This window comes from Podarcis liolepis (assembly GCF_965112155.1).
Source record: "Podarcis liolepis genome assembly, chromosome: 6".
In the NCBI taxonomy this organism is placed as follows: Eukaryota; Metazoa; Chordata; class Lepidosauria; order Squamata; family Lacertidae; genus Podarcis; species Podarcis liolepis.
Genome location: NC_139559.1, coordinates 9668734 through 9685519, shown reverse-complemented (window position 1 = coordinate 9685519; position 16786 = coordinate 9668734). Strand labels below are relative to the sequence as shown.

At 46.8% G+C, this 16786-nt stretch overlaps 1 protein-coding gene across 4 annotated transcripts in view; it reads left to right on the top strand.

The window, feature by feature from the left end:
- The window catches only part of COL9A3 (collagen type IX alpha 3 chain), a 66556-nt gene that overhangs the window by 3440 nt on the left and 46330 nt on the right, over positions 1-16786 (top strand). For all 4 annotated transcript variants that reach the window (XM_083507428.1, XM_083507430.1, XM_083507431.1 and 1 more), the window contains 4 exons: positions 398-466; positions 8452-8487; positions 12216-12287; positions 12595-12648. In XM_083507428.1, the coding sequence (XP_083363554.1) occupies positions 398-466; positions 8452-8487; positions 12216-12287; positions 12595-12648 (231 nt within the window). The remainder of the gene's footprint in view (positions 1-397; positions 467-8451; positions 8488-12215; positions 12288-12594; positions 12649-16786) is intronic.

The window sequence follows — 16786 nt, the reverse complement described above, 5'->3', positions numbered from 1 at the left end:
GGAATTTGAGCAACATGTTTTAATGAAGGCTGGAGGTTATGTCTCCCTAGCATCTGAGCTGGTTAGGTTTCCACTCAAAGAGTTCCTTAGGTGCCTGTCCCAAACAGAAGGGGATTTAGAAGTCTCTGGTTGTTAAGAGATGTAAAGGCAATATAAAGTTAAGAAATGCATAAGAAGTGGTTAAAACGGTGGATCATCAGAGGTACTGATGGAAGTCTAAAAAGATTGTATAAGTGATAAATTTTGTGGTACATTTTATAATTTATATGTTAAAATCAATAAAAATTATATATATATATATAAAATAGAAGTCTCTGGTTGTCCATGAACTTCTTGATCTATTTCCTTACGTTTCACCTGATGCAAAGCCTCACTTTTCTCCTGCTTCCCTTCCCAGAGGCCAGGACCACGGGGCCCTCCTGGACCACGAGGACCTCCTGGAACATCTGGCAAAGATGGCATAGATGTAAGTATCTGAGCAGCCCGGGATTGGACCAAGCTTGAGGGAGAAATGGGCGGAGCATCGGTGGGCCAACCTAATAGGCTGAGTAGGATTACTGATGGGTCAACCTCTAACCTGTCTGGCTTGAAGACTTGCTATTTATAGTGCAGAATGTGCCTCTTTCATCTCTCCTCCCTGAGAGAGTCTTAAGCAATCTTTCCTCCAACCACAGAACATCTAGTTCGTCAAGAACATGGGCGAAAAATGACCACATCTTCTTGAACATTCTTCTGCTTCTTGCTGGGCAAAATGAAGCACCGAGATCACAGAATTGTAGAATTGGAAGGGGGCACGAGGGTCATCCAGTCCAACCCCTTACAAATGCATAAATCTTTTGTCCAACATGGGGCTTGAACCCATACCCTGATAAATAATCCTTCATAGAATTAAACCTGAATATTACTTGCTAGGTTGATTTTTTGAGTGTGTGCCTTGTTTCAATAAACAGGCGATGTCATATAACTTCTGCACAAGTTTATAATCACAGAATCACGACAGCTGGCCGTATCAGCATGAGCACTCAGTAAATCTCCCTGTGTTTCGTCCAGTTTAAAGTGTTGTTCTTAAGCTTTAGAATTTATTGGTATTTGTTCTTCTTTTTGGTGTACTGTGCTTTTCAGGTCCTATTCACGCCAGAAAATGCATATACATTTTAAGCAAAGTGTGCTGTTTCGGAAGGAAGAGAAATAGAGAAGATGTATCCCACAGCTCAGAAGGGACACAGGTTTTCAAATCCAAGACCAGATATGGACAGGAATAAAAAGTCTGCGGGATGCGGGTGGTGCTGTGGGTTAAACCACAGAGCCTAGGACTTGCCGATCAGAAGGTCGGCAGTTCGAATCCCCACGATGGGGTGAGCTCCCGTTGCTCGGTCCCAGCTCCTGCCAACCTAGCAGTTTGAAAGCACATCAAAGTGCAAGTAGATAAATAGGTACCACTCTGGCGGAGAGGTAAATGGTTTTCCGTGCACTGCTCTGGTTCGTCATGCTGGCCACATGACCTGGAAGCTGTACGCCGGCTCCCTTGGCCAATAAAGCGAGATGAGCGCCACAACCCCAGAGTCAGCCACGACTGGACCTAACGGTCAGGGGCCCCTTTACCTTTATCCCACAGCTCAGATCCCACCGGACTGGGAACATGGAGCCACCCCTGGCATTGCATTTCTTCCAGCACATGATTCCAAATTTCATTATTTTATTGTTTAAAATTATTGAATTTATCTACTCCCCTTCATCTGAGGATGGTGGGCAGGACCCCAAATTCTTTCACATCTGTGCAGGTCATCCAGCTGCCAGCTGGGGGTGCTAGAAGCAATGCAAAAGGTCTTCCTTCTGGGTCACAAGTTAGGAAAACAACAATCAGGATCGAGGGCAGTGCTAATTTCTACCAACGGATGCATAAGTAAAAACAGTTTTTGGAGAACCCAGCATGCACCACCACAAACAGCTTCTCGTTTCGCTGTTGCCTTGGGAGCATATATGCTTTGGGCTGGGTCGGCATTACCGGGATCTAGTAAATGCTCCCACCGGAGGAAGAAAGGGGAAGGGTCTCCAGCTCAGCGGCAGATCATCTGCCTGCCCTCAGAAGCTCCTGGCTTCAGTCCTTGCCATTTCAAAGTAGGGCTGGGAGAGAACTCTGCTAGAAACCCTGGAGAAGCTGCTGCTGCCAGCCAGTGTTGGCCATACTGAACTGGGTAGACCTAAGGCATAAGGCAAAAAAGCTGTATTCCCTTTGCAGGAAAAGGAGAAGGGCATTTTGCAGCCATTGCCTCTGCAGCCCCTGTTTCATATAAAGGTAAAGGACCCCTGATAGTTAAGTCCAGTCGTGGAGGACTCTGGGGTTGCGGTGCTCATCTCACTTTACTGGCCGAGGGAGCCAACGTTTGTCCACAGACAGTTTTTCAGGGTCATGTGGCCAGCATGACATGGCGAAACCAGAGCAGCACACGGAAAAGCCGTTTACCGTCCTGCCAGAGCGGTACCTATTTATCTACTTGCACTGGCGTGCTTTCAAGCTGCTAGGTTGGCAGAAGCTGGGTCAGAGCAAAGGGAGCTCACCCCGTCGGGGGGATTCGAACCGCCAACCTTCCGATCAGCAAGCCCTAGACTCAGTGGTTTAGACCACAGCACCACCCGAGCCCCTCCCTGTTTCATAGAATCATATAATTGTAGAGCATAGCTGTCAACTCTTCCCTTTTTTAAAGGGAAATTCCCTTATTCCTAATAGGATTCCTTGCAAAAAAGGGAAAAGTTGACAGCTATGCTGTAGAGTCGGAAGGGGCCATTTAGCCCAATGCCCTGAAAGGCAGGAAATTCTTGCCCAACACTGTTCCATAGAGTCTCTTGCCCTCCTGAGCAGATTTTCAGATGCAGTGGGCTTCAGACGGAAGGAGGAAACTGCCTTCCACTTCCGCCAGCAAAAGTGCCCTCTGAGCATTGTTCTGCTCACATGAGCTGTGAACTAGGGGGCTGGACTACATCACCCTCAGGGGTCCCTTCCAACTCTACAAATCTATGATTCTAGGAATGTTTTGTACAATAAACCCTTCCCATCCCCACCTCCAAAAAACACACACACTGATATTCTTGTCATGATCTAACAAGGTAATTGCTTAGCTTAGCTCCTAAGAATAGAACAGCTGTCAAATGGGAATTGATTTAACTGACATTAAAAACTATAGTGTGTGTGTGTGTGTGTGTGTGTGTGTGTGTGTGTTGGGGGGGGTTAATCCATTTTTTAAATGTATTTGACTTTTATGTGATCATATGATACAGATTTCATAGAAATAAACAAGCTTGTGAAAAGGGATTTTTGCTGAGCACCCTTAAATATAATTATTAGCAGCTGATTGATTAATTCTGACTCCCCCCCCTCAAAAAAAATGTTTTTCTTCTTGTCTGTTCTATGGAGGATCAGGAAGGGGGATTCAGAGGACTGGGAACCACAGGGTAGCCACTTTTAAAAGATGTTAAATGTCAGCATGTGGCAAGTTGGTTGGTGCTTAAGCCTCAGGCCAAGTCGCTGAACCTAACATACCCCTCTGCCAGAGCTCAGCACCTGCAGACAGTCCTGGGTTCAATCCCCAAGCAGGGCTGGGAGTTTCTCTGGCTTGAAACCCTGCAGAGCTGCTACCAGTCTGTATAGACAGTACTAAGCCAGACTGCCCAAACGCCCGATGCAGTGCAAGACAGCTTCTTCCTATGTTCCTCTACTACCGAGGCTTTTCCCATGGGAAGGGGCTAGCTAACTCCAGGCTTAATTGCACGATCAGAAGTCAGCAGGTGACCACCAACGTCACATGCAAAAGATTCCTGTGTTGGACTAGATGACCCTCAGAGATCCCTTCTGACTCTGTGATTATTTGCTGAAGGCAAAATGCTGAATCCAGTTCAGGGTGAGGGCATTTGACATGATGTGCAGACCTTGCTTTGCCCAAAATTGACATTAGGGCCAAACCTATTTATTAGGCGGGTGTGTCACAAAACAGCATGCAAGCTTTTCAGCTCAACAGAATTCTTCGTGGGGGCAAGCAAAGCAAGGAGGGAAACTTGCCAATGAGAGGAATGTATTATTGGCAAAACCTATTTGGTATTTGGCAACTTTCTGACTAGTTGCAGGACCTTGGCCAGACCTAGCAGAGTACACGCAGAATCCACGGAAGCAATTGGCAACTTGGCTGCAGACAGGATAGACAAAGCAGGAACCAGGAACTTGTAGTTAGGTGTTTATTATATACAGTGGACTATTTACAGGAACAGAACACGGATCTTTTGCTAGCTCTCTCTGATACAACTCACAACTCCTACACTGACACAGAACTCTGAACACTGAACTCCTGAACTAACACATTTCAGTTAGTAGGCCATTAATTATCACTCCCTTGAGAGAACTTGACCAATCAGGGAGCTGTCTCCATGCCTCTGTTATCACCAGGCAGACTTACTCCTTCAGATTGCCTTCTGGCTGTCTGCCAAACCTTAATTGACTCTGTGTGAGTAGCTGCACGCACACAGTTTCCCAACTTATATTCTCTGAATGAACATTCCCAGCCATTAGTGAGTAAAGCTACCTGGTGTGGATCTTATTTTAACCTAAAATTAATCTCCAGCTTTATTAATATGGACACAGCTTAGTTTCCCCCCTTTCCTGTTTTCCACCTACCAAGGAACCTGTTTTAGGCCAAAGGGTCAAGACAGACTTGGGCTATTAGGTGGATTTTTATATTTTCAAAAATGAGGGGGCTGATCATTTGCACGCTCCTCCTTGCTGGCGGTCCCAGGTGCAACCTGCAACCTGCACAGCACCTTGCAGAGTAGCCTCATTTCGATGTGTACTCCTCCTCCCCGAGACAGAAGGATGCTAGCCGAGCAACCAACCTGCGCCCCCCCCCCCCGCGCTCTCTTTGCTTTATGATATGGGAGCAGTCAAGGAAGAACAGGTTTTAAAACGCTGCCACCTACGGGTGAGAAATCAGATGTCCACACACATTGATGATCTTGCCAACCTCTGAGATCCAGGAAGATCTTTTTTTTAAAAAAAAAATTAAAATTATTATAAATTGTATTAGTATTTTCCCCACAACAACAACAACACCACCACATTTTTTTTGGAAAAATAACAATACAGTGGTACCTCGGGTTACATACGCTTCAGGTTACAGACTCCGCTAACCCAGAAATAGTACCTCAGGTTAAGAACTTTGCTTCAGGATGAGAACAGAAATCGTGCTGTGGCGGCGCGGCAGCAGCAGGAGGCCCCATTAGCTAAAGTGGTGCTTCAGGTTAAGAACAGTTTCAGGTTAAGTACGGACCTCCGGAACGAATTAAGTACTAAACCTGAGGTACCACTGTACACAAAACACAAAAACCGACATTCAAAAAAAAACAACCAACCCAAATCCATATCTTTCAAGTTAATATTATAAACACTAAAAAGAAAAACAAACATTGACTTCCACCAATCCCACAGAACCTCCTTTATCTCTCATTGTGTCTTCCTGTTTTCCTTATCATCTCTATCCTAGCATCCAGATATAAATCCCTCTTTCTTATCCTTTCACTTCACAAGGTTATTCCAGACTCAGCCAGATTTCTGTCCTCGAACCTTGGCTTTTAAGGTATTCATTTAGACACTCCCATTCCTTTTTCACTTTTTGTCTTATTATATCTGTCAATTTGGCTAATTCTAAATATTCTGAAAGGTTACATAACCACTCTCCCCTAGTGGGTAACTGATTTCCTTTCCAATATTTAGCCACCAGGATTCTTGCTGCAAATGTCGCGAATAGGAAAAATTTAGTTTTGTCTTTTGGAATATCATCATTTAAATTTCCTAAAAGGAGGTTGCAGAATCTCTTCCATTGGAGATTTTTCAGCCGAGGTTGGAAGGCCATCTGTCATGGATGCTTTAATCCTTGCATTGCATGGGGTTGGACTGGATGATACTTGGGGTCCCAACTCTCCAATTCTGTGACCCAACACCTACCCCAACCGCAGTTCCAGCAGTCTACCGTATTTTTCGCTCTATAGGACGCACCTACTTTAGGGGGGGAGGAAATAAGAGGGGGAAATTTCTGAATCCCAGAAGCCAGAACAGCAAGAGGGATCTGGCTTCTGGGATAGACTCTTGCTGTTCTGGCTTCTGGGATAGCCGCTGGGATAGCTGGTCTAGCTTTGCGTGAAGCCTCTGCAGGGCACAGGGAGCCTTCATCCACGTGCCCCGCAGAGGCTTCGCGGGGCCATCCAAAAGCCAGAATAGCTGGAGGGAGCGCTGTGCAGCGCTCCCTCTAGCTGTTCTAGCTTTGTGCGAAGCCTCCGCAGGGCACGGGGAGCCTTCATCCCCGTGCCCTGCGGAGGCTTCTGGGGCAGCCCGTGAAGCCTCCGCAGGGCAGCAGGGTGCCTTCATCCCGCTGCCCTCCGGAGGCTTTGCGCAGCTAAGCCAGAAGCTAGAACAATGAGACAGAGCGCTGCACAGCGAGACGGAGCGCTGCACAGCGCTCCCTCTCCCTGTTCTGGCTTAGCCGCACAGCCTGCATTCGCTCCATAAGATCATAGAATCATAGAGTTGGAGGAGACCACAAGGGCCATTGAGTCCAACCCCCTGCCAAGCAGGAAACACCATCAGAGCACTCCTGACATATGGTTTTCAAGCCTCTGCTTAAAGACCTCCAAAGAAGGAGACTCCACCACACTCCTTGGCAGCAAATTCCACTGTCGAACAGCTCTTACTGTCAGGAAGTTCTTCCTAATGTTTAGGTGGAATCTTCTTTCTTGTAGTTTGGATCCATTGCTCCGTGTCCGCTTCTCTGGAGCAGCAGAAAACAACCTTTCTCCCTCCTCTATGTGATATCCTTTTATATATTTGAACATGGCTATCATATCACCCCTTAACCTCCTCTTCTCCAGGCTAAACATGCCCAGCTCCCTTAGCCGTTCCTCATAAGGCATCGTTTCCAGGCCTTTGACCATTTTGGTTGCCCTCCTCTGGACACGTTCCAGTTTGTCAGTGTCCTTCTTGAACTTGCACACACATCTTCTTGAAGATGCACACACATTTTCCCTTACTTTTTAGAAGGGAAAAAGTGCGTCTTATAGAGCGAAAAATACGGTATTTTAGTAATCTAGGCATCCATCAGGCAAGAAGTTAGATTGGATGGATTCAGCAGGTCCCCTGGAGTTGGATGAGTCCATACTCTTCTATTCTAGACATAGGATCAGACCAAAGGCATCAGGTGTGGGTACCCCTTGGTCCTCCAGGTGTTGCTGAACTACCACTCCCATCATCCCTGGTCATTAACCATGCTTGCTGGGGCTGCTGGGAGTTGTAGTTCAGTAGCGTCTGGAGGGCCAGAGGTTCCCCACACCTGGTCTGCCTCGTCCTTTCTCCCACAGTGGGCAGGCTGGTTCATTTTTCTTACATTTATATTCTGCTCTCTCGTGGACTGCAAGGGGAACGATAGGGTTCCCAGGAGGTGTCCCATCCAGATGATGATGATGATAATTATTATTATAATTAATAAATAAATAATATATACCCTGCCCATCTGGCTGCGTTTCCCCAGCCACACTGGGCGGCTCCCAACAGAATATTAAAAACATGATAAAACATCAAACATTAAAAACTTCCCTGAAAAGGACTGCCTTCAGATGTCTTCTAAAAGTAAGATAGTTGTTTATTTCCTTGACCTCTGATGGGAGGGCATTCCACAGGGTGGGCACCACTACCGAGAAGGCCCTGTGCCTGGTTTCCTGTAACCTCCCATCTCACAGTGAGGGAACCACCAGAAGGGCCTCGGCACTGGACCTCAGTGTCCGGGCTGAATGATGGGGGTGGAGACGCTCCTTCAGGTATACAGGACTGAGGCCATTTAGGGCTTTAAAGGTCAGCACCAACACTTTGAATTGTGCTCTGACCAGACCCAGCTTAGCTTAGTCCAGGTCCAGTTGTGACCGACTCCAGGGTTGCGGCACTCATCTCGCTTTATTGGCCGAGGGAGCCGGCGTACAGCTTCCGGGTCATGTGGCCAGCATGACTAAGCCGCTTCTGGCGAACCAGAGCAGTGCACGGAAATGCCGTTTACCTTCCCGCTGGAGTGGTACCTATTTATCTACTTGCACTTTGACATGCTTTCGAACTGCTAGGTTGGCAGGAGCAGGGACCGAGCAACAGGAGCTCACCCTGTCACGGGGATTCAAACCGCCGACCTTCTGATCGGCAACTCCTAGGCTCTGTGGTTTAACCCACAGCGCCACCCGCGTCCCAAAATGATGCTTTAGGAGTTCCTAAATCTTAGTGAACAGTGAAGTTCTAGCAAGTACTCAAGCATCCGGACTTACAGGAAATCTTCATGTGCTTTTAATGGGGCTGGGGAAAGATTGGGTGTAAATATGGCAGCTGACAGTGGAGATAGGAACCTAACTCTTAATTCTGCTTTCTTTTAAAATATTTAGGGAGAGCCTGGCCCTCCTGGTTTGCCTGGTCCACCAGTAAGTATTTGCTCATTTAACATTACTTAATGTTGTCCTTGGGGGAGTCCAACAAGCGCCATTGCTCAGTGGTAGATCAGAGACTTTGCATGCAGATGCTCTATGTGGGTGGCTGGGATTAAGAGCTACTTTGGATAGAGGTAAGATTCTGCAAGTGTGCTCTGTTACTGTATTTTTAGATACCCCGCTGCCCATTTTCTCCTCCCTTGTTTCTTTATTTATTTATTTGCTGCAGTGAGAATCTGCATTTTATGAGAAGCTGTCTTCTGTTGTGCATTTTTCCTTATTGTGATTTTATTTCTGTAACTGTTCAGATCTGTATATTGCATAGATATCGCATTACGCATTGTTCTTTGTGTTCTCTGTTGTAAACTGCCCCGTGGTCTTTTGACAAAGGCTGGTATGCAAATTTTTAATAATAAATAGTAATAACAATGGATAATAAAAAAGTTAATAATAGTAATGAGGTTGATGCAGAAGGTTCCGGGTTCAAGTCCCCAGCATCTCCAGGTAGGGTTGAGAGAGACCCTGAAACTCTGGAGTGTTGCTACCAGTCGGTGTAGACATTACAGAGATAGATGGACCCAAGGAATGATCAGAAGCATCTGTGGTACAAGAAAGGGACTAGAATCAGGGGCAAAGGGTATAGGAGGAGGAGAGACAGCAAAGGACCAAGGAACACACTTGTCTGGGAAATAAAAGCAGCTTCCGGTAACTTTTATTTCTGAAAGGAGGACAGGTAGGGATGAAAAACTTGAGAGCCTCTAGCTCAGTGGTTATCAAGCTTTTTTCCCTGGGCCACACTTTGAGAATAAAAATTTGCTTGTGCAACACCGAATTTTTTTTACTGATAAGAAATTTGTTGGGAAACGAAAAGAAACAACTCCTGCATCAGGGACCGTGCTGAGGAGGGCTGCAGTGAGGAGGAATGGTGGGAGCCACCCCCTCCCCCTGATCCTGAATCTTCCCAGGAGCAGGAGGACAGCATAGATTTGGAACAGTGGTTTGCGGAGGGGCACAGTTCAGAAGGCAGTAGCTGGGAAATACTGGATGCGGAACAGCTAGGAGAAGAAGCACTGCGGGGGGAGAGGGTTAAGAGATTTACAGTCTCTGGACAGCATTCCTCCGCTCAGCCCAAGGTCAAGAAGAGCTGAGAAAGTGGCAGAACAGAAAGCACAGAGGGTATAAACTCAGATTACTAGATGTAGGAGTGATGTAGATTAATAGGGACAGAAGGGAGGGGTGTTATGTACTAAGCTTGGATCCTAGAACAATAGGCAAGTAGGATCCTAGAATGCAACAACTGACTGGCTTGCAGGAAAAGACCAATCAGGCTCCAGGAGGAAGTTAATCAGCCTATTAGGCTGGTAAGATCGTAGAATGCAACAACTGATTGGCTTGCAGGAAAAGACCAATCAGACTCTAGGAGGGAAGCAGAATCAGCCAATCAGATGGGACTCATTGTGTAAATAATGTATATAAAAGCCTGAGGTTTGGGGGGCAATTCCATCCCTTTTTTACAAGCTGCAATAAAGAGCATGAAATCACTACAGGACTCCGAGTATATTTCAGGGTGTGATCCTTAATTGGGAACACCGCCTTTTCTAGGAGATGTGTTCTTTGTTCTCTCAGTATGATTATTAAAGTTTCTAACTGGTAGGAAGACTCCTTTCCCTTTGTTCTGTTTATCTACTGCCACAGGGGGAGGAAGGCAATTCCCTGAAGCCTGATATCCTAGCAGTGCTTGATTTATATCACAGATTTTTTTTTAGAATAGGATCACGGGACTTACAGGAAGCATAGAACAATACAGCTGCATAAGAACACGGATCGTTCCCAAAGTATAATATTGTGTCAGGGACTGGCAGGGCATTGTTGAGGGTGCAGCAGTAGAAGGGAGCCTGGAGTCTGACTTGCAAGAGGAGGGCAGTGGTTTGTGGGGGACCTGTACCACCCAGGAGCCAAGACTCGGAGGCAGGGGGAGCTTCAGAGCTGGGGGGTGGAGCACAGGAGGAAGAAGACGCAGGTCAGGCAAGTGAAGGGCTGGATGCTTCCCCACATTTTCCTGCACCACTGTTTCCCAGAACCAGGAGGAGACTGAAAAGGGATGAGCAGAGGAAGTTTCCACAAAGGCGCAGTCTCCGGCTGCAGCAAGTGGTCCTCTGTTGCTGCCACTGCTCCACAAAGCGTGGACCTGGGCACAGCTGCCTAGCCGCTGGATTGGTGCGCATTGCTACCCAGAGCTGTTCCTTTAAAAAAGCCCCATATGCTCAGAGACTTTGCGCCTGTTCATTGGGGGAGATAGGAAGCCCAGAGCACTTGTTCTTTAGATGTCCCTTTTATGAAGAGGCACGTTGTGAGACCATTGATCCCCTGCTGGTGTGGCTCGCTGACCTCCCGGAAAAGCAAAAATTTGACCTTTTCCTGTTAGGCAAAGATCGTAAGACGACCCGGATGGTCGCCAGATTCTGTGTACAGATCTGTACGCACAGACCATCCCCTGACTCAAACTAGTTTGTTAAGAAAATCCCCAAACTCTGTTCCATGGGTGACTCTGGGTCATCTCTCTGCGGTAGCTTATCTTAAAGTTTTAAGTGTCTATACGCTTATCGCATTTACAAATTTTTAATTTATTGTTGTACATTGTTTTAAATGTTTGTTTTCCTTCTGGGATTGTACCCCCAAGTGTGTTTTATAAGCTGGTCTCTGACCGTAATAAATTACCATATTTTGCGCCCCATAGGACGCACCGGCCCATAGGACGCACCTAGGTTTTTTTGGGGGGGGGAAATAAAGAAACAAAATTTATTTTCCCCCCAGGTGCGGGGCTGGAAGAATCAGGTCAGGGAACAGCAGGAAGGCATGCTCCGCCTCCCCGCTGTTTCCCGAGCTTGTGGGGCTGGTGATGGGGAGAAGTGCGCTGAGCCCGGGACTGCAGGCGGCTCTGTGCAGCCATCGGGAGCCGAGTGGGACTTCGCACCCCGCTCCCGATGGCCGCACAGTGCTGTACTGAGCCCTGGACTGCAGGCAGCTCTGCGCAACCCTCGGAGCCGGTCTTCCGAGAGTTGCGCAGAGCTTCCTGAAGCCTGGAGAGCGAGAGGGGTCAGTGCGCACTGACCCCTCTCGCTCTCAAGGCTTCAGCGAAAGCCTGCATTCGCCCCATAGGATGCACACACATTTCCCCTTCATTTTTGGAGGGGGAAAAGTGCGTCCTATAGGGCGAAAAATACGGTATCTACCCAGAGCTGTAGAAGCGACTGTGTTATCTTTGGCAACGAATACTTAGCTATCTGCAGTGCACATTCCTTTGGCCGGGAAGTGCCCTTGGCATATTGATTGCCCTTGGGTCTTCCTGCCATGCTTGCCACCACCTCCAGCCACCACACCCTTTGAGAACCACTGCTGTAGCTTGTGGGGCTGCAGAGAAATATCTGGGGAGCACAACGCCGTTTCTCTTTTTCCACATCCCACAGCAGAGAAGTGCTCAGAGCCTTGAGAAATACTTAGCAACTCATTAGGCAGGCTGCAGGGATAGAATTCCGCTGAGGGGAGCCTTCCTGCTGGTGTGAGTCAAGCATGGATTCCAGTTCCGAGACTTGAAAGAAATTCCGCGCTTATATATGCAGCGGAGTCCACGCTTTGAGAAAGTGTCAACGCTGAAGCCATGCTATCCTGTTATATCTCTGTGGTTGTTATATTAACAGTGCCTGCCTCTTAATCTGGTTTAGGGGCCGAAAGGAGCACCAGGGAAGCCTGGGAAAGCAGGGAATGCCGGCTTGCCTGGCCTTCCGGGAGTAGATGTAAGTATTGAATATTCCTTCCTGCGCCCTCCTCATTAGTGAGAGCAATTCCCAGCATGCTTTACTCACATCCCAGCGCTCAAATTATGGGGGAAAATCTCTCTCTGTGTGTTCTTCAATATAGTCATTCTCTTTTCTTATTTTAAAAAGGACCCCACTCTGTTCTCTTGGCTATAATTTTTAAAGACTGGTTTTAATATTGAATTTTGTCAGTTGTCGTATCCCGCCTCTGGACCTCGTGGTGAAGGATGGGTAAGAAATCTCATAAATGAAAACGTTAATATTTTCTCTGCTGTTTCTTCGTCAGGGTTTAACGGGATCTGATGGCCCCCCTGGACCAGTAGGGCCACCAGGGGACAGAGTAAGTACCAGAACTTTTAAAAACTTGGAGGACCATTGGGGCAAAAGCAAGCTCATTGACCAAAGTGGAATGGCAATATTAATCTGCCTGCCAGGGATGGGAAGCCTGAGGTCTTCTAGGTGTTGCTGGGTTCTCCTTCAGAACAGGTGAAATTGGCAATTAACTGTTCCACCCAATTCTGCCTCTGGCCCTGCCCACTTCTGCCATGTGGTGTGCCCAGCAGTGAATGTGGCCTTCAGGATAAAAATGGTCCCCTGCCCCTGGGATAGTTGATCTAGAATGGGGGTGAGGAACGTGCAGCCCTCTAGATGCTGTTCTTCTGCAAGTCCCAACATCCCTGACCATTGGTTGTGCTGGCTGGGGTTGATGGGAGAATAGAATCGTAGAGTTGGAAGGGACCCTGAGATTCGTCTAGTCCAGTGTTTCCCGACCTCAAGTCTCCAGCTGTTGTTGGACTACAACTCCCATCATCCCTAGCCAGCAAGACCAGTGGTCAGGGATGATAGGAACTGTAGTCCGAAACCAGCTGGAGACCCAAGTTTGAGAAACCCTGATCTAGTCCAACCCCCTGCAATGCAGGAATCTCAGCTAAAGCATCCATGACAGATGGCCATCCAACCTCTGTTTAAAAAGTTCTAAGGAAGGAAAGTCCACCATCTCCCAAGGGAGACAGTTCCGTGGTTGAACAGCTCTTACAGTCAGAAAGTTCTTCCAGATGTTTAGTCGGAATCTCCTTTCTTGCATCTTGAAGCCACTGGTTTGAGTCCTACCCTCCAAAGCAGGAGAAGACAAGGTTGCGCCATCCTCCATGTGACAGTCCTTTAGATATTTGAAGATGGCTATCATCTCTCCTCTCAGTCTCCTTTTATCCAGGCTAAACAATATCTGGAAAGGTCCACAGGTCCCCCAACTTTGCTATTACCCACTGTACATACAGCTAACCAGTGTGTGAATTACTTTCCATATTTTAAGGGATTCTAGCTCAGGATTTGTGCGAGGTCTGCAGCAGATTTGATGTAAGAATTACCAAGCTTTCCCTGAGAACTCACCATTTCTTCAGCCATTAAGAAGGACAACAATCCACTCTTTCCTTCCAAGCAGCCAGCGCTGTAAAAGACTAGTTTAGGATCTGTCAGGAAGTAGTCCAGGAACAAAAAAATGTGAATAACCGAGCTTTTAAAAATCTATAACTAAGCTGGCATTTGTAAACAAAGTTGATCTTGATGGGATTACAGCCTGATCCTAAGGGGGTGGAAATGGAATTAATTACGGCTTTGAGCTCTCAGAAGCTGTCCATTTGATTAGAGGGTTGTCTTTAAATTTAACAAGGGGGGGGACCCTACTAATCTGCTTTGGTGTGGTATGCAGAATGCCAGGGTGCCCTTCCTTTTGAACTCCAAATCAAGCAACAGCTTTTCAGATGTTTTCGTAAACCAAGTCCCTTTTTTTAAGGCCAAATTCATGGAGGAGAGAGCTTTCGACAGGATATCTCTGTTCTGCCTCCACGGTCATAGCCAGCAATGCTTCTCAGTACCAGTTACTGGAATATAGGTCCGTATAGTTAAAGCTATGGTTTTCCCAGTAGTGATGTATGGAAGTGAGAGCTGGACCATAAAGAAGGCTGATCGGCGAAGAATTGATGCTTTTGACTTATGGTGCTGGAGGAGACTCTTGAGAGTCCCATGGACTGCAAGAAGATCACACCTATCCATTCTGAAGGAAATCAGCCCTGAGTGCTCACTGGAAGGACAGATCATGAAGCTGAGGCTCCAATACTTTGGCCACCTCATGAGAAGAGAAGACTCCCTGGAAAAGACCCTGATGCTGGGAACGATGGAGGGCACAAGGAGAAGGGGACGACAGAGGGTGAGATGGTTGGACAGTGTTCTCGAAGCTATAAACATGAGTTTGACCAAACTGCGGGAGGCAGTGGAAGACAGGAGTGCCTGGCGTGCTCTGGTCCAGGGGGTCACGAAGAGTCGGACACGACTAAACGACTAAACAACAACAAACCAGTTACTGGAAGCCACAGGAGAGGGGAATGCTCTTGTGTTCGAATCCTGCTTGCGGTGCTCCCAAAAGCACCCGATTTTCCACTATGAGAACAGGATGATGGACTAGATGGGCCATTTGCCCATCTAGCTGTCTCTCCTTACGTTGCTGTGACAAATCCCTGCTTAAAGGCACTTACATCCTCCAACAGGGTTCAGAGACATGCTTGCCAATATTATAGCAATGGTGGGAAAGGGGGAGGCGCTTTGCAAATGACGGGCAGGAGGGGTGCTGAACTCCTCCTGTGCCTGTTAGTTTTCATCTGCCAAGACCCAATGACGCAAGAGTCATTGTAGTCTGACTCCCTTCAATGCAGGAATCTCAGCTAAAGCATCCATGACAGATGACCCTCCCACCTCTGCTTAAAAACCTCCAAGGAAGAAGAGAAGAAGAAGAAGAAGAAGAAGAAGAAGAAGAGTTTGGATTTGATATCCCGTTTTATCATTACCTGAAGGAGTCTCAAAGCAGCTAACATTCTCCTTTCCCTTCCTCCCCCACAACAAACACTCTGTGAGGTGAGTGGGGCTGAGAGACTTCAGAGAAGTGTGACTGGCCCAAGGTCACCCAGCAGCTGCATGTGGAGGAGCGGAGACGCGAACCCGGTTCCCCAGATTACGAGACTACCGCTCTTAACCACTACAGCACACTGGCTCTCAAGGAAGGAGAGTCCACAACCAGAACAACTCTTTCTGTCAGAAAGTTCTTCCTGATGTTTATTTGGAATCTCCTTTCTTGCAATGTGAATGGTGCTACCATACCCTCTGACATGCCCCAGCGCAAAACTTGGACATGCGTCTTCCGGGTTGTGCTGCCACACAAGTCACATGACCTCCATGCACATAACAGTTTTCACATGCAGGGCAGAATAAAGATAACAGTTTGAGTTCCTCACTTGAAGCTTTACAAATTTATATATTGTAACATCATGGATGGAAACCATTAATTATGCAGCTGTTGACTAAGGGATTATTATTATAACTGAAATGTAACTGATATTAATTAAGATTATGGAACACAGTGATATAAGATCGGAAATTGCACCCAGTCCACCATGCGGGGAGCCAATTTAACTAAAATGCATTAATTGGAAGTTGATTGACATTTTGATAATGTTGATAATTTTGGAATTAATCATTACTATTATAATTTGGCTATTACAGTGGTACCTTGGTTTTCGAACATTTCCGTTGATGAACATTTCAGTTTACAAACACTGTAAACCCAGAAGTAAATGCTTCGGTTTTCGAAAGCATCTCAGAAGTTGAACATGCCACGCGGCTTCTATGTTGAGTTTTTCGTAATGAGTTTTCCATTTTCAAACATTTTGGAACTCGGAACAGATTATGTTCGGAAACCGAGGTACCACTTTATTGGGTTTATGTTGAAAAACTAATTCAAAAATATTCAAAAAACAGAGAGAACCCTCTGCCTTGGTATAAAGCAAACGAGGAGAGTTACAACTCTGCCTGGTGTGAATTTGTGACGTTGGTCAGAAAGGTTTTTCAGTAGGCCAATGGGTGGAACTGATTTTTCTGTTTTATGTTTTTTAGCAAGCCTGATCACTTCTTATTACTGAGTTGAAAGGGAGGGGAGGGCAAACATATATGTAATTTATTATTTCCTGCAATTGATCTATACCTGCATCTCTATACATCCAAAAGCATCAACATGAAGAGGTTGGGGTGTTGTTTTTTGCACTACTAGTTCAAAGTGATCTAGTGCAAATGGGCAATGCTGACATCCAGAGGGTCACCCATTCACGCTGAACTGGGGTGTGCATTCAGTTGTGCAAGGCGACATGAGTCTATTTCTGCACCAACCACTTGTGTGTAATTACGCACAAGGTAGAACTGGTTTTGTGACCACCAGTGCTCAGCACCATTTGACAAGGCTGGGAGCACCTTCTCAGATGGCTGGGCAGTGGGCATGAATTCCCACTCCCCCACCTCCCAAAGCAGGAGCAGCAGTGTTGTGTAATGGTTAGAGTGTTGGACTATGACCTGGGAGAGACCAGGGTTAGGATCTCCACTCAGCCCTTGAAACTCACTGGGTGAGCTGGGGCCAGTCATCGCCTCTCAACCTAACT